This window comes from Amphibalanus amphitrite, unplaced genomic scaffold, assembly GCF_019059575.1.
Source record: "Amphibalanus amphitrite isolate SeventyFive unplaced genomic scaffold, NRLGWU_Aamphi_draft 000210F_arrow, whole genome shotgun sequence".
NCBI lineage: Eukaryota > Metazoa > Arthropoda > Thecostraca > Balanomorpha > Balanidae > Amphibalanus > Amphibalanus amphitrite.
The window spans coordinates 199771-225265 of NW_024881705.1; the positions used below are offsets into that span (position 1 = coordinate 199771).

Here is a 25495-nt window from a genome sequence, read left to right on the forward strand (position 1 = left end):
CTGCGCGCCGCCGTTTTTTTGCTATTCAGGAAAAACCACAGGGGGGCCAAAATGCCCCCCCAACGGGGCGAGGGCTAATTAGAATAATGAACCCCGTAACAAGATGAAGATATTGCTTCAAGATTGAGCCATTCAGACTGCTGTCAATCATAAAAAACGAATTTCAAAACATGCGATATAAAGCTCCTATTTCGCTGGTCACCGCTTCCCCGACAAAGAGCAAGGCCACGGTACGGACTCAGATGACCCCCTTGGAGAACCCAACAGATGAATACCCCGTTTTATCCAACAACAAAAACACAAGTGCGCGTAAGCATTTCGCCACACATCCCCCACTACAAAGCCGTCTCCCCACCTGCCCTGTCCCAGTGGGGCCCCCCAGCCTGGCGGGTCGGGTCGGGGCCGGTCCTCGGCCCCCGCCCCTCCCCTCAGCCCCCGGCGAGGTCCACCGTCGGAGCTGCACGTGCTTTCACGGCCGTCCCGGGCGCGCCGCCGCCGAGCCGACCGAACGGCCGCAGTCGCGCACGGACAGAGCTGCGTGGTGCGCGGCCGGTGGAGCTCGGAGCTGACAGCTGACTGGGCTCGGTGACAACCCAGGTGGTCGCAGCGGAGCCGGAGGAGCGACAACACAGGTGGGTTCGCTGTGTGTGTTATGGTGACAACCGACAATATACCTACGTCAGACTGTGAATGTGGATGCACGGCGCACGCATACGGCTGAAAGTTGCAAAATTTTACGTTTAGTTGGCAATGCATGGGCAATTTCAATTTAATACCAAAGTCCAAATATGCGCCGTTAGGCCACAATAATAAAAATAATAATGATAATGATATAAATCGATATAAGGTGTTTCGTGATGCGAGTGCACCTATGTTCATCGTATGAATATCGCCTAATATCGCCGAACGTTTTTATCCATGTAAGTAGGTATTTGGCACAGCGCATTATCAAAATCCTATCCTGTAATTTAAATATCCCAGATTGGGATACTTCGAATACTTGCAATAATTTCGTTGCAGTTTGCAACATAAGTACGCGAATAGTTTAATTAAATGCAAAACAGCGAACCTTCGATTCAATGTCTTCATAAAATCTGAAAGCTATTCAGAGCATTTTGCTTGGCGCGGGAGACGAGAACTGGATAATCGAGCATTGTCCCGATGGCTAAAAATATGAGAGTGTGTTTGGTAAGACCAAAGGTAAAGTTCCAAGCTAATTGACACGAATTCATTATCTTTTTCTCCCGTTTCCCGCTGTTTTTCAACTACGCTCATTATGGCTGACGGAAGCTGACATCTGAAGATACAGATAAAAGGATAAAAATTGTCCCATGCTTGAGGAATTTCATCAATTGAAGCATCTGAAAAGCGCTCGATGTATAGAGAGAAAGGTTGCCAGGCACACACTTCCAAAATAAATTAAAGCATCCAGATAGCCAGTACGAGCTGGACATAATTGAATTAGCTTGGAACTTTGTTTTGTCATGTATCATGAATGTAACATGTATACCCACATTACCCACTGATGATGGACTTGAACGTGCCGAAACCGGTCTGGAATATGATTACTGCTTTGAGCTGTTTTTTGGTGAAGTTTCTCTTACTTCGACGACCAAAACATGAACGACTTTTCGATCATATTAATTGAATTATATCCCGGCAATTCAGCAGATTCGTCGGTAGAGGATATCATACTTCAGAGCCATTCTGCAGTTCATCTCCCAACCATTCTGTAAATATTTGACGGCTCGCTGCCCACGCTCCCGCATACAGCGGCGGTAACGGTCCCCGGTCAATGTGACCTGACCGGTGCGGTGTCGTCCCACTGCACTGACACGGCAACTGTCACCGGAGGCAGCTCTGTTTACACCCCGTACCCTCTGAGGCACCGCCTGGCCGCCCCATTCATGGTCAAGGTCAGGCCGAGGGCCAATCCACGCTGGGCACCGCTACACGATAAACAGTGCGCCTGGAGGGCGGTACCGCTGGGACGGCTGCCATTGGTCCGCCGCCGCCCCCCGCCGCCCCCGCCCCCGTCCCCGGGACGCCCCCGGGCCGTCCCGTACGGCCCGTGACGCCCGTGACAGCTGCGTGACGCAAGACGTGAGTAACAGCCGGCTGTGATTTCCGACTGCCGCACGGGCTGTACTGTATATTTTGCGTCAGCCAACTGCCGATAAACTGTAATTGAGGGGCGTCGGTGTTGACCGTTGCTACCTCCGATGGGGGCGGTGCCGCAAATAAGAAACGGGAGACGGGATCGGATGACGGCATCTGTAATGGATGTCGCTGGCTAAACGTAGACGAGTTATGACCCGAGCTGGCCTGATGACGCTGGTGACTATGGAGGTCCGTCTTAGTGAGAGTAGCACGCGGGTAATTGTGCACGAATCTGGGGTATGTTTATGGGAGGCATACGAGAGCGCACGGCACAGGAAGGCACAGAGCCCATCAGACTTCAGTGCGTCCTCTGAAGTCACCCGCCGCATGGTATAACTGTGTCGAGGGGCGTACTCTGGACACCATTGACACACTCTTACACAGCTGAAGATACCAGATGGTGGCCGCTGGCCGACAATTCATACACGCACGCACAGCTCTCATTATAATTCAGTGGAGAAGCGTGCATGACATACATACAAACCATTAGCCTCGTTTAAGAGTACGTCTAATTACATGGTTTACCGAGCTATTAACAAGGCAAGTTATGTTTCCCATGCCGTCCTGTATGCATACACGCAAATGACATCGCATTATAGGATACCCTATACTGAGTACGCACTAACTCCATAGCACAGGTTTCGTTCAAAGTGAACACGCTGCAGAATCCATGAGCCCTGTCAAAGTGCGTAGTTCTATGTCCACCAAGCCGGTCAGATCCGCCGCTCAGACGTCAGCTCAGCCGCGTGTTGAAGCGGCAGAACAGGTTATGGGCAGGTCGGTCCGCGGTAAAACTGGTTTTCTATCCTCGGAAATACAAGCAAAGAGCACTAATAACACTAGAGATATGCTATTCTGGGACGAGCGGACGCCATTGTCTTGACCAAAATTGAAACAATATGTTAGGGATCACGGTGAAGAAAAATGTGAAGCTTTCCTTCCTCTTATGCCTCTTTCTTCAGTCATAAATCTCTGTCCCACTCTTTTCTCCTCCTTCTCAAATTTTATCTCCATCCTCAGCCTGTGTCAGCATTAACAGTTCGCCGAACCCGCGGCTCTATATATCCTCCATCCCTAGGCAGATTTGTGATACTATGCGGTTCATCCAGCGTGTTGGTCTGCGTACCTCGCTGTCATGTCCTCGGGTCCCTCAGTAACGTCTGCAATGCAGCGGATCGGTCCCGTCAGTCTGCTCCCCGCTCAGTTACCTTGGTGTCCCCTGCCAGACGGCACGGTCGGAAATCCCAGCCCCCGTGTAACTACACCTGTGACGCATTGGGGTGGTCGGCAGTGCGAGAGACCTTAGGGAACCCGACTGCCTTGACTGCAGACTGCAGGCGCGACGGAATGGCAAACGAAGGATGGAAATCCCACTCCGATCGGAGCTTAACACTGACGTCACTGATAGTGATTACTGGGAGATGGTGACAATAGGTGAGAATGTAGCATATGATGGAATGCTAATCTAAGTCAATGTGGTATTTGCAGGATGAGGTGTATATTTAGTAGAGTTGTTCCGTTATTTTTACCAGCGATTATAGGAAATGCCACATAAAACATTTCTATCGTTTCTAGATAAAGCCTCTTGTTATAATAACCGCAATGACAATACCGCCATGCAATCTTCGAGTGGTGAATTCAGGGAAAATGCAAAGACAAAATGCATTCCAGACGGAATGCACCGGAACAAACGCGACTGGTTGGTCTCTCGAGGTCAATTACAGCGGCTGCCGCATTGAGTGCGATCGTTCGCTCGTGCTCTGGCACGAGCCCGATTCGCGAGTTGTTTCCGACCCTGGCACTCCGACAACCCGTGTGATTTTCCAACAAAAGACCTATACTTATCCAAGCGCCAATTATATACGTTTACACCGCCCCCAACCAGATAGCGTTGCAGAGCGGGTTCGGTGCGAGTTCGGTGCGTCGGTGCAGAACTGTGTGCTGAGCTGCCTCGGGTGGGGTTAGCGACCCTCAGTCAACGTCCCCCGATGTTCATCTCGTGCAGCAGACAATCGGTACGTGCAAAGCGTCCGCTAAGAACTTCCGCACATTTTAAACGAAAAATCAATTCAGTTTATTCAAAAATTAATGTCCTTCAAAAATCGTTCATATAAGCAAAACAATTTTTGGGTCGAGCTTTCGCGCTAGGTGACGCATCAAATTTGGAAGACCCTTCTGAAAGATAAATAATTAATGTGTCATGTCACGTGCCACTTGTGTGCTCGAGCACACACAAAGCCTCGGAAGACAACACCGGAGGTCAATTACCACAGTGCAATGACCTGCAGAGCCGTTCTATCAGCACAATCAACTAAACCAGAAGCACCGAGCTGTAACTTAGCTGTGTAGTGCGTAGACGGACGGACACAAGTGATGGCTGTGGCCCCTCGTTTGGTCGAGAAAGAGTTACTGTACGAGATAATGGAAGCCGAGAGAGCGGGTTGCAGTCCGAAGCACGTGCAAATATTCTATTGCGAACTCGGAGGGCTGCGGTTTGGATCACGTTTGGTCGTACACGCGCCGATCGGGACCGAAACACCTGCACGGCACGGCAGCAGGGCTGAGTTTGGATCTGAGTTGGAGTTAAGTTAGGATTGCAAGGTGCGGACACCGGCGGAGCAGGAAGAGCTGGTGTAATATATCTGGGCACCGAACAAACGGCAGTGAGGCACTGACCTACAGGTCACGGGCCTCAGTTAAAGGTAGTGTGCCACCTTTGAAAGATTTCCCATTTTATTTTTCCTAGGATAAGAAGCTTCTGTTTTTACCTAATATCGCAAAAAAAATCAAAAATGGGCCTGGAATAGTGCCTTTTTCGCCTAAAAGTTTATAGGTTTTTCGATATGTGTAACAACTGTAGTGGGCTGACCTGCAAACAGGCGTCGGCAACAATCGCGATGTGACAATAAGCAAAGGTCATTATAGAGTTACGACGTACGGGAATGAGTTATCAGCTGTCTAATCGTAGACAACACAATGTCGAGCCTTAAACTGTAAGCCTGTATTGGTATTGTTTCTTTTATTTGGCTGTCGAACATTATTTATGGTTTGAAATATGATTTTATGTAAAATAATTGATATGAAAAAGCCATCTCTTAAGTTATGACCCCATTTCACCACACGCAAGTGGCAGAAATGACAATGATCAGCTGACGCATTTTTCTTGGCCGAAGTCAGAGCGCGCGGCCCGACGCACCACCACCGCACCACAAAGGATGAGCAGAAGCCGCGCCCAAAGCCAGGGCCCCGGTAACGTGAGGTAGCCGAGTCGGGGCAGCGTGCGCTGACCCAAGCCGGGGCCGCAGCTTTGGGCGCGGTCTACCGCATCACCGCGGGCAGCCCCGGGCTATCACATGACACCGGGAGGACGCGCGGCCCCGGCTTGGGTCAACGCACGCTGCCCCGACTCCGCTACCTCACGTTACCGGGGCCCTGGCTTTGGGCGCGGTCTACCTCACCACCTAACAGGCGTGTTCGAAACCGCAGGAGATGATGATGAACGGGTTTATCGAAACTTGATTGGATGAGCATATCGGTAATAGCGATTTCAGTGTGTGCATTTATTGTTCATAGGGGAAGTTGGGGGAACGCCGAATACTTTTTTTCGGACGCCCGTAGCACGCAAGGAAGACAACATAAGCTATTCTTGTTGGCGTCATTCGAGAGGCCAGTCTTTTGCCTTTCAAACATACCAGGCGCATTCGATGAATTCGCATACCGTTAAGCGCAAAAACTAAAAATATCAAAGAAGTGACTTTTTCGGCGTTGCCCCGGACTGCGGGGAAAGCCGAAAATGGGAGAAAGGATCTACGGGGAATGCTGACATTGATGTTTTGCCATTTTATCTCAAACTTTATCCAGAATTCATCAAAGTTGACACGCGTTTAAGATCTTGAGGATGCTTGGTGCACACTGGAAGTTATAATTGTGTGATAAAATAAGAAAATGCCAGGTACATCATTCCTTATAGGTAACAGGCCGTTGTGTCGGTTGAAAGTGTAATTTGTGTGACTAAAAATACGCGTGGCTATTCTACAGCAGTAAAGTCCACGTAGCGTGCTTTAATTAACGTGCGTAATTGCACGTTTTCGGCATTACCCCAGCCAGCCATACTTTCATTTGCAGGCCTATTACTTTTCAACGTGCTGTATAAATTTCAAATAGGCAGCACACTTATGCAAAGACATGCTGAAGATTACTTGACCGAATTGGCCAGACAAACGGTAGCATAATGAGTGAGAAATGCAGCTTCAAAGGCGCATGTAGTACAAGAGAAACGTACCTTGAAAACGCTCTTGGCGCCCTCACAGCCGAAGCATTCCGAATGACGACTCGTAACAAACATGCGATAACTGTAGTCAGTTAAGATTCAGAGCATCACTGACAGGTAGCATCCATGTCGTACGGTTTTCGAAATATCTCGAATTTCGGCTTTGCCCCAACCCCGGCATTGCCCCAACTTCCCCTAGTAGTGTGAAATGTGGTTGGGGTACGACCGACAACCCGTCGGGGCGAATTTCGCACTGGGGTACTCAAAATTTGAAGAATTTAAGACGTTTCCATGAGTTTTGAAGGTATGGATAAGTTCTAAAAATCGGGTTCTCTTTATGTGGGCCATTAACTCCATACGGTCCAGGAAAGCTGGCACACTACCTTTAATCTGTTTCTGTCTGAAGTGGGAACTGGGAACAGGTCTGATCGACCGACATTTTACTGCGCGCCTTTACCATTGACCATTCGTGATTTGACTTTCATAGACTCTGTCCAAATACCGAAGCCCGGTGAAGTGGTGACCATGTTGCAGGCACTTTAGAAAATCAGTCATTTTGTAAAATGACTAGGCATTTTACAAAAAGACGGCCGTTTGAAAAATGACTGAACGCAACCAGGCTTTTTTCAAAATGGCTAGCCATTTTACAAAATGACTAGGCATTTTGCAAAATGCCTGACCAGTATGGAACGTAGATCCCACTACAGATACTATGGCCAACAGTTTTTGGACGTCTTCCTATACCCTATAGGTACGTGTTCAGCCTGTAGCTGATCGATTTGAAGCTCTGTGATGACGACAATGCTGAGTAACGACCAGGTTGAGTTGCAGACTCGGCTGTAGCATAAAGCATTGTTTAGTTAACGCTGTAAAAACTCCCAAGTACATCAACGCCGTTCATGTTCTGCCTGAAACTAGACCTAACAAAACCAGCCGGAGACCGGCCGTAGTCAATAGGCAGGCCCGATTGATGTACAATTACATGTAAACGAATGAGTGTAGTCTTTGTTTGATTGTGTCTTTGTTTGACAGCTTTGAGTACCTACTTGCATGGTCCCAGTTAAAAATATCAAGCTCCACATCGGGAGAATCATCAGGTCGCTTGGCGTAGGACGAGAGCGTTGGTTTCAGAAGACAATAACGCCTAAGTGTGTGGGATCGAATCCTCGCGACCTCTAATGGTTTTACAGATACAGGCCGGCATAGGGCCAGTCGTTTGCTGACGCTCAAGGTCGATCATTTTAAATCCAGCAGCGTCGCTGACGTGGGGGTTGGAAATCTCGCGGGCCTGCACTTCTCAAAATAGAGAGGTAGGTATGGACTTCCCACTGCTGGACTACTCTGGTCATAATGCTGGACTCCTCGGTCCACCTACACGCTACCAAAACGTATATAATTAGGTACTCGTATCTACAACACGCTGCTCAGTCATTTTGTAAAATGGCTAGGTATTTTGTAAAATGCCTAGGCATTTTGCAAAATGACTGGAGAGTCAGTCATTTTGTAAAATGCCTAGGCTTTTTGCAAAAAGCCTGGAAAATCAGGCATTTTGCAAAATGCCTAGGTATTTTACAAAATGACTGATTTTCTAAAGTGCCTGCAACAACCATACTTCATCGACAAACGAGAGCTGCGGCCAGACTCATCGCTGTGTCCCAGCGTTAAACAGACCTACGCCAGGTGCATGTTGGGCATGCAGTCGAGCAGAACCGATGGGTAGGCGACCTGACCAGAAATAGGCACGCTTTCTCCTTTTGTTTTGTGTTGTGATGAGTCACCCATACTACGAAGTCTCCCGGCTGTTTTTACTACTGCTGGGGTCATCTTGCGACATCCTACCAACGCGTTCCAATGATTTGACCCAGGTCGTTTACTTATACCACACCTCGCCACAAAGACTTCGACCTTCAACGATGCCCGCTCGAGGAAAAAACTACTCACAACACCGATGGACCCGCTTTGCCAGACACCTTCCTTTGAATTTTTAGCACCCACCCCGGCGCCTGGCTCAGAATACTGATGACGTGCCGAAAAGCCAGCGGTGCCAGTTTCTTTCTGTGGAAAGGTAGTCACGTGTGTCTCGTCTGGCTCGTGACAGGGACAGAGGCGGCGCTACCCGGACAATACCAAGTCCGCGACCACGGCCGTGACTGAAGAAATGCTGAAAGACGTGTGGACTTGATAGGTAGGCTAAAGTAAAACGGTCTTTCTGAGGCACAAGGACCCAAAAGATGAACCATCGGTGCGTTTCTGGTTTGCCTTCACAATGGGCTGCAGTATCAGCAGGGGCGTAGGCAGGGGGGGGGCCACTGGGCCATGGCCCCCCCCCTTGGGCGCCGAAGGCGCCCTTTGCGATTGGAGGGCGCCGAAGGCGCCCTCCAATCGCAAATGCAATTGTGATATAATCGAATCGAAAAACAATCGCGACTGGAGGGCGCCCTCCAATCGCGAATGTGTTTACAGGGAAAATACGGATGGAGGGCGCCCTCGGAGGACGCCCATTCCAAATACGCCCTCCAAATACGGTTGGAGGGCTCCCTCGGGCGCCCTCCAACCACATTTGTAGGCTGAGTAGCTCTCTAAGCGTAACGGTGGTCGCCTATGTAAGCCGCTGTCCTGTAAATAAGCGCCCTCTCACCCGAAGGCGCCCTCCTGTAGGTCGCCACCCTGCTACACATTGCCGCCCTTCTGCTGATCGGCGTCCTCATAATTATTGGCGCTCTCCTACCTATTGAGCCCTCATGTGAAATTTTGAAGGTCGCCTTTCTCCCTTTTGGCACCCTCTTGCTCAGTGCCGCCCTCCTACCTATTGGTTCCCTAGTCCTTCCTGTTGAATGTTAATCGGGGCCCTTCTCCTATTGGCGCCCTCGTGTAGATCGCCGCCCTCCTAACCACTGGCACCCTCCTGTTGATCACCGCCCTCCTATACACTGGCACCTTCCTGTTGACCAGCGCCCTCCGCACAGACGCCCTCCTGTTCGTGTCATCCTCTTGAGCAAAGGCGCCCTCCTCACCATTGCCACCCCCATTTTAATCGTCACCCTTCCGCTCATTGGCGACTTCCAGTTGATGACCGCCCTCCCACCTATTGGCGACCTCTTGTTGATCGCCACCCTCCTATTGGTGCTCTCCTGTTCCTCGCCACCCTCTTACCTGGTGGCGCCCTCCTGTTGATTGTTGATCGGCGCCCTCCTACCTATTGGTGCCCTCCTGTTGATCGCTGCCCTTCTATCCATTGGCGCCCTCCTGCTGCTCGCCAACTTCCTACCTATCGGTGCCCTACTGTCGAAACTCGGGATGTTGATCGGGGCTCTTCTACCTATTAGTGCCCTCCTGTGGATCGCAGCCCTTCTACCTATTGGCAACATCCGTTGATCGCTGCCCTCCTATCATTTATTTACTCCTTTGGCATGTTTTTCAACTTAGTCGTTCTATTGCACATAGTTGATGTCTTGCCTGTGAAAACTGCCACAAATGAACGTGCATTCAGCACAATGAATGAAGTATCTATACCTACCAAAACTATCTACGCTCTACGATGCACAAAACACGTCTTTGGTCTTAACGGATTGATCCTACTTTACGTGCATCATGGCATCTATATGGATTACGATTAAGTATTGTCAACAGGTTCGGGCGCAACAGCAGGCATCTGAAGTTTCGGTGATTGAAACTGGTTATGTGGGTACACTGTATGCATCTGTGAGAAGGCTATGAAGGCTGGTCTGAGGTAATTTGGATGATGTTTACGCATCTCGCGCTCCGGTATCAATCCGATACGGTGATCTGGTGCGTAGATATGCCACCGCCAATAAACTTTTATACATCGACACCCATGAGCCAAGCTTTCTGTACAGTTTGTGTGGCAGCGGCCCGACCAAACCTTAGGTATTTTTTACACCTTCAAATTTGGTAAAAGAGCGAGAGGAGCTTTGAACAGTGATCGTATAAAAGGCGTGCCTAAAAAGCGGAGGAAAAGGTTGTTTTCAAAAATTTCGCGCGCCTTCGGCGCAGCATTTCAAGAACACTTGACCTTTTGTGACCTGGAGTATAATGAATACACACGATGCAAAATCAATGCAGCACGACCTATACGAGGTTACGCAAAAAAAAACTGGTGGCATGGTAAAAAACGCCTCCCAACCCCCCAACCCCCACTGAGCGATTTTTTTATCTCGCGACCGTATGGCGCCCTCCTTGGGTGAGGTGGCGCCCTCCTTGGGTGAGGTGGCGCCCTCCAAACCCTTGGCCCCCCCCTTCGCGATTTTCTAAATACGCCGCTGAGTATCAGTAGCTTGCGATACTGACCCGTTTAAACAGTCTGTCGGAAACGAATCACAATAGTCGTTTATGAATGGTGCACATTTTTACCAGCCTCCCTTGGATTCTATTTGCGGTTGACAGCTATTGTAGGTAAGATAAGCTATGTAAAGTCTGGACATTATTTGGGCTCAATTTATAGCAAGTTTTTCGATGGTGCATTCTAAATAAAGAAGCTGCCTTGCAGGTACTCGCACATATATCTAATTTTAAACTACACAATGCACAAAAATACCCTTCTAGCATGGAGCGGCCCGGGGCCAGTATATCAGCTGAGCCACAATAGCTCGGCGGCGGCCCTCCGAAGCGTCCCGCTATGTGCACCAGCCACCGTCCACGGTGCAGTGGGGGAGGTCACGTCAAGGTCACCTCGAGGTCGACTGGATGCCGCTGAGCGGCGAGCTCCATTGGCTGAGAGGTGGGCGTGACAGGGGGCGGGGCGGGACGGGGTACAGACGGTACCTCTGCCCCCTTCCCAGCTGTGTGGGATGCCGTGTTTATAACAGCGGCTTTGTTTATTGTTAAATGGCGGTGAGGGTTTTTCAGAAACGGTTCTCAAGCGATCAGATGGACCAAAGGAAATGCCCGGGATGTGAAAGTCTGAAATTTCCATGTTTGTTGATGTGTTTAGGTCACGCCAACATCAAATTCGTAATGAAATCAGCAGAATCAAATGGTCGGCAAATCCTAAGCGCATTTACATAGTGCACAGAGGCAACGTGTTTTGGTACTTAATCAAAAAACCAATTAAAATGAATCACCCAACGACCATATGCCGCTACCAAAACCCGGAAATTCCCGGCCAAAAACTTGTTTAGAAAACTGAGATCCGCCTGCCCCACAAGAACACAGCGCATCATAATGCGCAGATAAGACGGATCAGCTGTGCAGAGGCCGGGAAGGGCCTCTCAACCCCTGCATTTAGGTGACCGCTCGGCCGGCCGGCTGAATCTCGCACGGGTTCCTAGGGTTCGGAACCGGTTTGCTTTCGCTATGATCAGCAAGACCGGCTTTTCCATGGGGCCGCGCAGGCTAGTGCGTTTATGTTGTGCGAGGTTGTGGTAGGTGGTAAGTGCTACTGCTGACCGATACGAGAGGAAAAAAGCTGCAAGAGGCTTGCTTTGCGTATAGAGGTCGAAAGGACGTTTGAAGCAGATATTATTCGTTGCGTGCGGCAAGACAGAATCGTGCGGAGGATTGCACGGTTGAAATGTTTTGCAATGCTAGCTACAGCCGTTTGTACCGGCGCAGCCATGACAGCCTGCTGAATTCCCTCGCACATCTCCGTTTGTCAGCTTCCCAGTCCAGTCGCCCCTCCTTCGCCCGTCTCACCCGCGCCCCGGGCAAGGTCAGACCGGGCCGAGCCCAGCCGAGTGAGCTCACACTGACCTGGGCAGACTGGGTCACAGATGGCTCCATTAGGGAGCTCATTAATGGCACCATAGCAGACCGGGCCAGAGGCAGATGGAAAACCCAGAGTCAATGGACACAATTGGGGTCAGCCTGTTACACACCAGAGGAATGCCTGGTTCAAGGCCGGGCGAAACGGGATGACAGACGACAGAAAAAAGACGCGATTGCTATCCATGATTGTTTACAGGTAGATAATTCAGAATATGAAAATGAAGAGCTTTTTTACCTTGGTTTTTCAATGTGTTCTGACTCGTGCTCAAGAATAGCCCTATGGCCTAGGCCATGATTTCAGGGACGAGCACACGATGTAAATAAATAAATAAATAAGTTGTTTGATAAGTTTGTTTGATAAGCTACGGCTGCCAAAATGATCGATAATTATATTGTGCTAGCGACCTCTACCCCATCAGCAGGTCATCTATCTACTACGTCTTCAAATGTTCTCAAGTTTTCCCCCACTCTCCAATGTTTGCTCTGCCAACTCTGTATCACAAAGCACACACCGTCAGGTGGCAGTTCCGCGCGTCGTCCGGACCTCGGACAACCCTCTCAGAGTCGCAGTGACGCCGTGTAATTCCATCGGAAGGCTCCCTCGGACAGAGTGGTGACCCCGCCCCCGCCGCTGGCGGCACGTCTGAATGCCCGAGCGGGCCCCTCAATGGCGCACTTTCACTGGCCGGCGGCCGGCCGGTCGACAGCCCGCGCTGGCGAAGTTTTTCTTCGTTCATATTAGCGCCCTATCTCGCGCGGCACCGGCCCCGGGGCGCGTTGCGAAATGGCCCCCCTGCACGGGACGGGGTGTTGGGCCACCGCGCGGCAGGGTTGGGGTCGGTCGCCGCTCGGTGTAATGATAGCGGTCCTATGGAGGTCACCGGCGTGTCAGTGACGCCCGGAGGGCACAGGTTGACGGACGGCCGGACGAGTGGCGTACGGAGAACGGTGAACAGCGGGCCAGAAGGGGACAGGTGATCCAAAAGATCCAGGTGATCCAGGTAATCCAAAAGAGGGGCTGGAATGACCACTGGGAGCCGAGAGGGGCGTGGAATATATTTAGAGTGTCATGAGCAGCTAAGAATAACATGGATTTACTGCCAGGAGTCGGGATTAGGAACGGTTAGGGTCCGACAGGAGCATGGGCTTACGATAGAATGTGAGAAGCGAAAGAGACGGATCGAGAAAGGTGGACTGCCTGAGCAGTCAGGTTGCGCGGGGATGCGATCGGAGTGTGTCAAGGCGACCAGACGACACAGCCGGACACTCTCCTCGTGTGTCTATTGATCAGATGGTTGAGCCATGTGAGCATACGCCCTTCAGATGGTGAAGTGGCAGCAGACCGAACAGATTTCATTCAGACGAACAAAACATTACACGAATAACGTCTCCGAACAGAAAATGAAGTGTTGATGAGGGTGACAAAGCTGACTGGATGTCACAACAAATCCACAACAAATCTCTCGACACCGACAGTCAATGTTATTAGTGTCAACACTATACCTATTACCTACCTATGGCCTAATTAGGTACTGACGTACCGTAAAGCGTAACTTTATGAAACACGGCGCTTCGGCCGAAGGCGCAAATGCAGGAAACCACCTTGGTGCCATGGAATGCGACCCCCATTGTATTATGTTCATTGACGCCTGAACGAGCCCGAACACTGATGTAAGGACACACTGATTGTACTGTAGCGGCTTTTCTTTTGCCTTCCCAAATGCGAGCTTCGTGACCCTGCGAGTTTGTGACTCTGTGGTGGCAAGTGTTAGTTATGTCGCCGATTAGACATTGTTAGTCAGCAGAGATGTTGCACAATACACAGCGGTTTTGACTTGTTGCAAAAATCTACATTGCTGTTAAAGCTATAACCGACCTCCAATCGCAAATTTGAGCACACGCCGAATCTGTTGGTCTCAGCTCGGTAGGGAATTTCCCTGTTAGATGACCTGTTAAAAGTGCATTGTTCTCGGCGCATAATGTAATGTGACGCACTGAGCCAGATGCGCCGTCTATGCAATTGAACTCAGCCGTCCGACGCGACAGCGGTGTGCTGGTCAAGATCGGATGCTGCAGTTAGTAGTCACTGCTACAGAATGGAACCACTCAAATGGACGGTTTGGGTACCTATTACGTTAAGTGTTTAACAAAGTAGGTGCCCTTGTCCAGCCATACGATTGTTTTGTGTTTGAACGTTAATGCTAGAAAAAATGAGCTACAGCACAAAAATCGGGTTTAATAATTAAGTAGGTACCAGCTGCTTGACTGAAACGTCGCAGCCACGAAATAGCAGAGCCGTTTTGACGGAGTGAGTTTGTGATTTGTGACTGAGACTGCAGAGGCGTTGTCATTTAACTGGCATGTGTTGGGTTGGCAGTCACAAACAGTCGCTCGCACAGCCGCTCACGGCACTAGAAAACATGTCGGACATGAGTAACCGGCTCTGGCGACAGCTGATTCAAACTCGCGTGACCAGTCTGGCGGACTTTCCATTTCGCGGAATGTGCTCAATGTTCATGTCCGATGAACACTAATTTCGCTCTCACTGGATCTCTCAGTCGTCCGTCGTGTGTGATGATGGTCTCAGGAATAACCAACCAGACTACACATCAAACCTCCAAAGCGCACCGAAAGTTTGCGATTAGATTCACCGAAAAGCACCTCGCCACGCGGCTGTTATTTAGAATTGGTGTTAGTTTCCATGCTGCCGTTGCATTCTCCGAGGACAAACTGGACTGCCGGACAAACGGATGGACGGAGGAACAGTAGTAGCGGTAACCAAGTTTCTCAGCCAGTATTAAACCCAGCTCGGGAACGCCGTGGGTTCACGATGTAAGTACAGGTCTCGCGAGATTAAGCGGTAGGTTTTGCACTTTTACATTTCCGGTTATATCTCAGAAACTAATCGATCTACGATGAAGCCATTTTACACGATCATGGCCGGCTTGTTACCCAACAAGTCGATCGCATCTTCAACACTTAAAAGTTTAAGACGACGAAGATATAGCCTGAAGTACACTAAATTTTCTAGGTGCAAAACCTACCGCTAAAACCCGCGAGACCTGTACCTACTTGCGCGGTCACGTGTGACACAGATACATCTGGTAGACAGAGCACGTGGCTCCCACAATGGAAGTGTGACGTCGCTTTCCCGATCGGTATAATGCAAGGGTTTGGCTCAGACTGAGATGAGAGAAGGTTGGTCTTCTTAACCAGACAAAGGCAAAATGTTTTCGAGTACCTTTTTCAAAAGAAATGAAATAAAATCTATTAGTTCACAACACTGTCAATTAAGACAAGATATCATAAATAAAACGGTTCAGATAGAAGTTCTGCTATTATTTATTGAGTGGAAAGCCAAGCGCAGTCAATCCAATTTGGATGAATACATCGTTAAGTTTTTATCGCTCATTGGATAAACCAGGGATGCGGAGCCGTGGAAATTTCAGACGGCTCCGGCTCCGGCTCCGGCTCCGGAGAAAAAATCGGCTCCGGCTCCGGCTCCGGCTCCGGGTGAAATGTTATGGCGGCTCCGGCTCCGGCTCCGGCTCCGAGTAAAATGGTTCGGCTCCGGCGGCTCCGGCTCCGGCGGCTCCGGCTCCGACTCAGTACATCCCCTACGCAATCAATTAAATACGGGTGGAAGAAAAATTGGATTGGTTATACGCGTTACTCTTTGCCATGACCGGCTCACCGCGTCCCCGCGCAAACGCACCTCGGAGAGAACTGGCAGAACAAAGGGCTAGGAAGCGATGGCATTGGAAACGCAGTCGCCGCGAATCGGAGTTCAGTGAACCATCGTAAGCTGACACCCGTCTCGGCTGCATTGGGGGGTGAGGGGTGGGGTGTGTGTGGGATGAGACGGTGCTGGGAGTCGCAGTCCACTGCACTGGTTTGAAAACAATGGCCGTCACCTGATGACTGGTCCTCATGTTCTGGGGATGCAGTAGACGTGGGGGGGGGGGAGAGCAAACAGGAAGTTGTTTGCGTACTGTGGGATACTGGGGATATTCGGATTTTTTCATTCACTTGATGGCCCATGACGTAAGTACCATATGTTTTACTGCCTTGTACTGTCAAACCGAACTAGGTCAATTATTTTTTTTTCCTCTTCAAAAAATAAAAAGGAGCCGGAGTCGCCCCCTTTTTTGGCGGCTCCGGCTCCGGCTCCGGCTCCGGGCTATATTGTTTCACGGCTCCGGCTCCGGCTCCGGCTCCGGGCAAAATATGCCGGCTCCGGCGGCTCCGGCTCCGACTCCGGCTCCGGCTCCGCATCCCTGGGATAAACCATATCTTTCAAAGAAAGGAGTAACTGGTAGTCAGCACAAAAACAAATCGCTAATTGTTGGGTTTATTGTCCTGAGTTGGCCTATTCCTATTGTTGCGTCATCCAGCTTAGCCCTCTTACAGAAAACTAAAGCACCTAGCTCGATGGTAGCAGTTGCAAGGCTCCATCACATAAATTGGTGTTCTCATTTCCACTCCGTGGCGTAGACAAATGAGCGAGACTGCCGGAGTGTGCCACGGATGAGCGCCCGCGCGATGATAGGGGCACAGTCGGAGGTCACCCCCTCCCCCCATCCCACCCACCCCCTCCAGCCCGCTCCCTGTCCGGTCACGTGACTGCCAGTCGCTCGCCACCGGAATGTGAAGGTCCTTTGACGCAGCTGAGCTATGTATAGTCCCCAGCCCTGCAGTGAGATTGCTGTGCGTGCCGTCGGTGAGCCGCTGCGGTCGGGCGGAGGGTGATAGTCGGGTTGCAGTTGAGCAGGAGCCTTGGCCGTCAGGGATGACTTGTGATGAATTTCAAATGATACATTGGTTCACAATTATGGCTCCGGTTCCAGCAAGCAATCAAATTATCAGCTTTGTGGTCAAGGCTTTAAAAGCCCTTATTATCTTCAGCTCGTAATTATAGGTACGGTATGCAATCGATGCATATTGACAAATTACAGCTATATTCTATATAATCCCTCCCAATTTAACTCTGCAAATAATGACGACACGCCTAACACTACCTACATATATAAGACCTACCCCTAGCTCCCAGTGCCTTCACTTACATGGTTGTTATCAAAAGTGCAGTTTCGTGGCGCATCATCTCTAACTCCGTTCTATTTTCTTCCAGAGTTATAACCGGCGGAACACCCTCATCCCTCCACCATGGGGAAGGGCAACGACTTCCAGTACGACAACTCGTCCTACATCGGCGAGAAGAACGGCGACCTGCCGTCCAAAGAGGTCACCACTGGTTCCTCGACGACTAGTGTCACCGCATCTGACCCGGAGAGGAGCTCAGCGGGTCCTCAGACGCCCGGGGCCGGCCACCTGACCCGAGCCGACCGGTGGCGCATCATCAAAAATGTTGTGGCCATCTCGTTCTCGTTCATGTGTCTGTTCACGGCCTTCCAGAGCATGTCTAACCTGCAGAGCTCCATCAACTCTGAGGCCGGTGAGTGAACTTTGACGGGCAGGAACGGGTAAGAAATCTGAACTTGGTCGAGGCAAGATCATCCAACTGGGGTAAATCTGAACAACATGGACCTTGGGCAAGAACGATAAAACGGTCTTATAATTTTATACTTACCAAGTCTGGTTCTAGCGCGTTTGCGACCTTACAAGTTATTATTTATTCGGATTCGAACAAGCGGAGGAGTCGAATCATATCCAGCCGAAGCACATAACTAACGCCAACGTATCTGACTTATCCCTTTATCTGACCATAACCTATCATGTTTTTGTTCGCAGGTCTCGGCACCAAGAGTCTGGCAACGATCTACGTGGCGCTGATTGTGTCGTGCATGTTCCTGCCCTCCCTGGTCATCAAGAAGCTGACCTGCAAGTGGGCCATGGTGGTCTGCACGTTCTGCTACTCGCTGTACATGCTGGCTCAGTTCTACCCCCGGTCTTACACCATGATACCGGCGGCCATCATCCTCGGATTCGGAGCGGCGCCGATGTGGTCGGCCAAGTGTACCTACTTGACACAGGTTTGTGGTGGCAAACAGTGCACATAACATGTTGACATTTTGATCACGGATTATCCAGTCATTGTTCTTTTTATGACTATCAAACCAATATCAGCTCTCACACGATAACTCTTACTTACGATAACTCTTTCCTGGCAGGTTGGTAAGATATACGCAGAGATCATCGAAGATGCCTCCGAGCCCATCATCGTCAAGTTTTTCGGCATCTTCTTCCTGCTGTTCCAGTCCTCACAGATCTGGGGGAACCTCATCTCATCCATGGGTAAGTAACAAGTGTTCCCATTTCCCATGCTTCAAAGTTGGGGATGTTTAGCTCGTTTAGCCATTATTAATTCTAACTCAACTCTTATATAAGCCAGAACGAGTCCCATGCTGGAACTGAAATGCCAAATATCCTAAGGAACCGAACACTGTGCTCTGATGGCACCTAGCGGCAATGCGTATCGCAGTCCGCAGATAGCACAGTCATGTGTATTGTGCAATGCTTATCGCGTATAAATTGTGCCCAAAGGCAATGATTGCTTACCGTCGTTATAAAAATAACGCGGCGGAAGTGTATGAAACTGAGAAGGCACGGCAATCGTTCACACCGACTCTGCTTATTTCAGTGCTGAACCCCGGCCAGGGTGCTGGTGTCGAGCCGCCGTCCGAAGAGAGCCTCTCCATCTGCGGTATCAACTACTGCCCCGGCGTAAGTCAAACGAACGATCAAAGGAACGATCTTTATGTTCTGGTGTAGAGCGTGCTACAGGCTAGGTGGTATAGATCAATGGTAAATGCTTATATGAATCTTTGCTTGTTTCCATTCAAGCTTTCATTCAAGCATAAAAAGTAAATCACAAAGGATACATACCTACCTATTGCGCGTTTTATCTCCATTCCTGTAAATCTGGTATCCAAAAACGTATTTTAAAAAATCAAAACATAATGAAAATCTGTTTGTCAAAATTATCCTGGTATCTAACAGCCTGCATTGCATTCAGGGCTACCTCAACCTTCCTCATTATCGAATGCCTTTGGTCTGCAGTTGATACCACAGATTGCAAGCTAACGTAACCAATGCCCTTCCCCTCTATGACACAGGCGGAGTCGGCCGGTGGCTCAGCGGAGATATCACGTGACCAATGCCCCCCCCCCATTCCACAGGTGGAGTCTGTCGGCGGTTCGGCGGTGATATCACGTGACCGATGCCCCCCCCCCTTCTATACACAGGCGGAGTCTGTCGGCGGTTCGGAAGTGAGGTCACGTGACCAATGTCCCCTCCCCCTTTTTCACAGGCGGAGTCGGCCGGCGGCTCGGCGGTGATATCACGTGATCAATGACCCCCCCCCCCCCTCTATGACACAGGCGGAGTCGGCCGGCGGCTCGGCGGTGAACAACACAAACCTGGAGCGGCCGGACGAGGTGCGCATCTACACTCTGGCCGGCATCTTCCTCGGGCTGGCCGTGCTCTCCAGTGTGCTCATCTCGATTCTGGTCGACAGTCTCGACAGGTGAGAAACATTAGGACAACTTTGGGGCTAATATCGATCCGATAGGCTGGTTTGGCGACATGCCATGACCAGGTGATGCGACATGAGTGACCATAGCGGGCAGTGCACGTGGCACAACACGCCGTTACCTCTGCCAATGGCCGATGTCGGCGAAGTCAGCCTTGACACACATCCCCGAGACGACTTAAGTCGTCTCGGAAACTTGTGAATTCACAATGCATAGTGCACGTGCCAGCAAATGGCCGGTTTGGGATGTGCAATGTGCATATATTTAAAGCCCCAGCCCCACGACGTCGGCCGTCGAATGAATTCTCTAGTGGATACCGGGATGTAAAAGAAGTAAATTACAAAGTATTGTCACAGCTCACAGCACGTACTGTGGTATGAAGTATTTTCGTGTCGTAAATATTTTGAACTGCGCAACTGATCGCATGAAATGCCAGCGTAATGACAATTCATCGCCCAGCATAAACTATGGTGATTGAAGCACCTGCTCGCCATGTGACTATTGTGCAAGCACTTATGCTGACGTGTGCATTTTTTCTAGAAGCATTCCTGCAAGCGAGTCAACTGATAACGGCTATAAATAGGAATACAGTACGTTAACCTCCATTGCTAATTGCCGTATTTGTTAAACCGCCACTTTTATTAACGACCGGTTTATCTTCCGTAGATATGGTGAGAAGGAGCGCAGCAACAATCAGGGTGAGAAGAGCCCCCTGCAGCTGCTGCTGGCCACCTTTGTGCACCTGAAGAAGCCCTACCAGATCCTGATCGTGCCGCTGACGCTGTGGTCCGGCTTCGAGCAGGGCTTCATCACCGCCGACTTCACCAAGGTAGGTGTGAGGGCCGAGCTCGGCAGACACATAGGCGATGACCGCAGATCCATGCGAGAGAGTCCTACGATGGTTTTGTAAATTTTAGCTTTAGGTATTTCCGCTACATTCAACTGTCCATTAGTCGCCTGTCGCGAAACTTATCCATTAGTTAATTTGGTCATTACAGCACTAAACTGACTCTTTGTTTCACCGGCTGTGAACGAATTTCAGTTGGCCATCACGATCACATCACTTGGTGAGATATACACACAGCTGCCCTCTCTGTGTATTCCTCACCCGGGTGTGATTTACACTACGTAGTAGATTTTGTGTTCCATATTGTATTGGTGCTTTTAAACTTGTCGGTCGGCAGCGAACCCACCGCTACCAAGGAAAAGCGAAAATGCGGGAAAAAGCGCCCGCGCCGACGGGACTCGAACCCGCAACATTCGTATCATCGTGCAAGCATCTTCACCACTAGGCCAGGCGCTCGGCTGATTCCGATAGAGAGGACGCCCGGAATCCCGCCGGAATATTCGTAGTGCTTAGTCTGATCTGACCAATGGGCGAGCAGAGTCACTGCTCTGACCAATGGACGTTCAGCGTTGCTATGACGTCACATCGTGGTGAGATATACACACAGCTGCCCTCTCTGTGTATTCCTCACCCGGGTGTGATTTACACTACGTAGTAGATTTTGTGTATATCACACCGGGGTGGGTGTGATTTACACAAATGGCCGGTATTGTGTAAATCTCACCGTGGTGTGATATACACGGTCCCTCAGGGGCGTCGTTTTGTATAGGCCTGGGAGTGCCCGAGCACTACCAATGTTCAGCTGAGCACTACCAATGTGTTGTTGAGCACTACCAACATTTTTCTTCACTTATTGAGAAAATTGCATTCAAACATGTCATACAAATAAAATGAATGAGGTTCTTATGTATAAAATCAACATGATAGCAAGTAACTTCAATGGTAAGTGGTAACTATTGATGAAAATCTTTAGACTTACTCCACAAGTAGATTGAATTTGAATTGGTTGACCAATTCAATCTTCTTGTAGCGTACCTAAGTCCATAAATTTCCATCAATACCTAGGTATCATTTTCACTTTCCACATCATGTCATTACGTCAAGTAATTTCAAGTTATGTGGTACCTACCTACCTACCTACCTACCAAGTTTCACAATAGTCAGGGGCGTCGTTTTGTATAGGCCTGGTAGGGCCCGAGCCTTACAAATGTTTATTTGGGCCCTACCAATGTTCGCTGAGCCCTACCAATCTTTTGTCACTTATCAGTTGATAAAAAATCAAAATAAACAGATAAGCAAATATTAAATAAGCACATATGCAAGTACACAAATAAGGTTCTAGCCACAGTAGGTGCATGTAGCTGACAATGAGGTTTCACGTGTCTAGGACTCCGGTCCTTAATGGATTTTAAGAGGCTCGAAAACGCAATTGGTTATAGAGGTCCATAACTGCCATAACTGAGTCCCGCATACCACGCGACCGCCCCTAATAGACCCCGATCCGTCTCCACACCAGCCGCTGGAGGCCCTACACCGACTTCGGAAGGTGCCGCGGTGCTCCAGAATAGGCCATAGGTATATTGATTTGAGTGGGTGATGCAGCCTGAATCCCCAGGGTTCAACGCCAGGTCATTACCGCATCAGACCCCGAAAACTGAAGCTCGTAACTACGAGGGGCGTTCAAAAAGTTTCGGGCCGAACAATGAAGGAGTTGGAATTTTGGCCTGCAAGGCGGTGTGTTAAATGATGTGTTATTGGGATGTCCACTTACGCAAATTAAGTAAGTGGCCATTAATTAAGTCTCTTCTGTGATTGATTCGGGCTTCTATTCGTAGCATAGTTCGCCATTTCGGATAGGATGGGCGACGCCCAGAAGAGAGCAGTGATTCGTTTCATAGTAGTTAGTGCAGAAAAGGCACCAAGCGTTAACCCTCGCCCTGGGCATTTTTCATAACACGCCTGGCAGGGGGAGGGGTCGATGCGACCCCCCCTCCGCTCGTCAACTTTCCAAAACAGGGGCACACAATTGATGATGTGCGTCCATTCGATAAACATCGAGGAGAGGCTATAGGGAAGCTGACGTAAAGTGTGCACCTGATCCGCGACCACGCACCTGCGTACATGGGCGGGATGACGAACAGTGAAGCGATGAGCTTCGAGTTGTTGTCGCATCCACTTTTTTCTCTCCGAACCTTGCACACTCTGGTTAGTGGTTGCCACCTCTTCCCCAACATAAGAAAATTAGCAGCGGCAGCCTCGCTAACAGCAGGGAGACGAAATCAGCCGTCTTGGACGTGCAGGATGGGTCCAAAACCCACTTGGTTATGGAGGCCTTGAGGGCTCTCGCGAAGCGCTGCGCGAAATGTGTTTGTCTTAACGGTGTTTATTTGAATAAATGAACTTTTTGGTCTAATGAGTCGATGCTGTATCTCTCTACTCCTTCATGGTCGGGCCCGTAGCTTTCTGAACGCCCCTCGTACTGTCATCATTTTATTTTGGCAAGCAGGTCTTTCTACATAACTATCGTTGTGTTTCCAGTCCTCGTTAGTTGTCGAACCCTTCAATTGGCGTGGGTCTTCAAAACCGTTCCTGGCCCCGCAGCCGTCTTTTTTAGTCGGCTTGGGCCCTCAAAGCTGTTCCTGTCCGCTTTCAGCACAGCCGTCCTTTTAAGTCGATGTGGGCCTCTTTCAGAATGGCGTGCATTCCTCCGACACTATTGCCTATATAACTGCACGTTTTGTGCATGGCGTCCGGTGTGGACCCAGATTTCCAAAGTTTTTTTTTGTGTTTTCTTTTAGATTTCGGTTAGTCTTGTCAATGACCAGGGCGAAAAATAAGTGGCCGAAATCCGATGAGAAAGGCAGATTTGGGGGTACCCTACCTTGTAAGCCCCGTCATATATGGCCAGCCGCCGCCTTTGGGCACTACCAATCATTTTCGGAAAACGACACCCCTGCGGTCCCTTATATAAATATATTCAACACTGACATTTACCCCTCCCTACTACACCGACAGGCGTACGTGTCGTGCGCGTGGGGCATCCACCGGGTCGGCCTGGTGATGATCACCTACGGCGTGTGCGACGCCATCTGTTCCTTCAGCTTCGGCTTCGTCATCAAACGCATCGGCCGCGTCCCGATCTTCGTGTTCGGCGCGCTCATCAACTACGGTGTCATCATCTCCTTCATCCACTGGATGCCACGGCCGGACGAATCGCACGTCTTCTTCCTGCTGGCGGCCGCTTGGGGAATCGCAGACGCAGTCTGGCAGACTCAGATCAACGCCTTCTATGGAGTCATCTTCCCGCATACGTCCGAGGCGGCGTTCAGTAACTACCGTCTTTGGGAGTCGCTCGGGTTCGCTATCTCGTTCATCTACTCGGACATGTTGTGTGTCGACGTCAAGATCTACATTCTGCTGGTGGTGCTCACGCTGGGTATGGTCGGCTACCTCACCATCGAGGTGCTGGAGAGGAAGCGGTGCAAGACGCTTTCCATCACGAAGGAGTGATGGATGGGGATGAGGGAAAGATGTGATGACACAGAACTAAAAACGCGGATGTGTTGGCCAGACTTCCAGCTGGAGTGATCCTTGGGTCCCGTAGAGCAATTCGAGCTGCATCGGTGGCTTGAGCCCCTAACCAGGTGCTACTTTGCCAGCCCTGTGACGTAATTCTGGTCCAATGACTTAGATCGCGGGTTGCTGGCCTAGGTTTCGAAGGGCGTGATGCGATCCATCTAGTGCAGTTAGTCACGAAAGTTGGCGGAGCAACGACCTCGCTCGGCTGGTGTGCTGTGGTCACCCATCGGTCATAGCGAATCGCCGCCAGTGCGGATATTAGGTGCATTTAAGAAGTGTATTTTAAACAGCCTTGTATCAATATTTTAGGGTCTCATATAGAGCCCATGAACAATGTTTCAAATCTCTACCGCATGAATGCAGACGACGCCTAAATAAAGCGGTTGAAATTGGAGTAAGCGAAACCTTAGCACTCGCTAAGTGCGGGAGGGTCGGTATTGACCATTTATACTTTCACGAAATGGAATCTGCTTCCACATTCTTTCCATCATGTGTACTATTCGCTCATTCATTCCATACAGGACCCTCTATCGTGATCGCCTTTTTTAACCACCTTGTTGGGTCTGATGTTCTTTAGACAGCATCGTGATGTGCAATGTTCCGTCGAAAACAGCTCAAGACGCACAGTGAAACTAGGAGGATCGCTGATGCCTTCCAGGGAATACCGAAGGGCGATATTTTATGCCCAATATTTTTATACACAACAGAAAACCGATACAAGGTCACGATCGTTTTTGTGCCTTTTGCACTTTATGATTCGTCGTTTGAACTATTGTTGGGCGCTGGTTTGTCAGCGTGTCCTCTACGTGGCGCAACTGTGGGTTGGAAACCTGAATGCTGTTCCATGGTGTTATATACATAATAAGTACTGTAATATACAATATAAATGGTGTAAATGAAAACAGTTCTCTTCGTCAGTTGTACCTACTACATAGCAACGACATTGCAGACGCCCGTCTAGCTTGGAGAGCCGAGAAATTGGAGTGTTGCGCTGCATATTGCGATCTAAAAACGGAAAACAGCTCAGGTGTGCACACAATAAGTTTATCCAGGTGCTCTCTAGACAGAGACGGAGCTGTGACGTACCAGCCGGCACAGGTGCTCGAGTCCGGTCGGCACGCAATGCCCTTGCCGTGCAGGTCATTTCGGCGGCGGTTGCCGACGTCTGCATGCAGAGAGGTGCGATGAGTGTACCACACGACTAGGTGCTGAGATGTGAGGTGTGTAACAAGTGCTGAGCTACAGGAAACCTCAGGTGCGTGATGTTAAGAAGCATCTGCTGTAAAACTGCCGAGTCGACAGACGAGCGCAGGAAAAAGCTCTCCAGCGACATCTATGCGGCGGGACGTGAGGTAGGTCCCGTCACCTACAGTGCACAAACTACTCGAAACGAGCAGGCTTCAGGCTGGGGGACTGATGTTGGTG

At 49.9% G+C, this 25495-nt stretch overlaps 1 protein-coding gene across 1 annotated transcript; it reads left to right on the top strand.

Annotated features, from left to right (window-relative positions):
* Window positions 1-477: 477 nt before the first annotated feature.
* Window positions 478-24972, top strand: LOC122385154 (UNC93-like protein). Its single transcript, XM_043373225.1, has 8 exons — window positions 478-632; window positions 17283-17606; window positions 17903-18144; window positions 18283-18406; window positions 18753-18835; window positions 19492-19637; window positions 20311-20473; window positions 23507-24972. The coding sequence occupies exons 2-8, from the start codon at window positions 17318-17320 to the stop codon at window positions 23999-24001; spliced, it is 1542 nt and encodes a 513-aa protein (XP_043229160.1). The 5' UTR covers window positions 478-632; window positions 17283-17317; the 3' UTR covers window positions 24002-24972.
* Window positions 24973-25495: the final 523 nt, after the last annotated feature.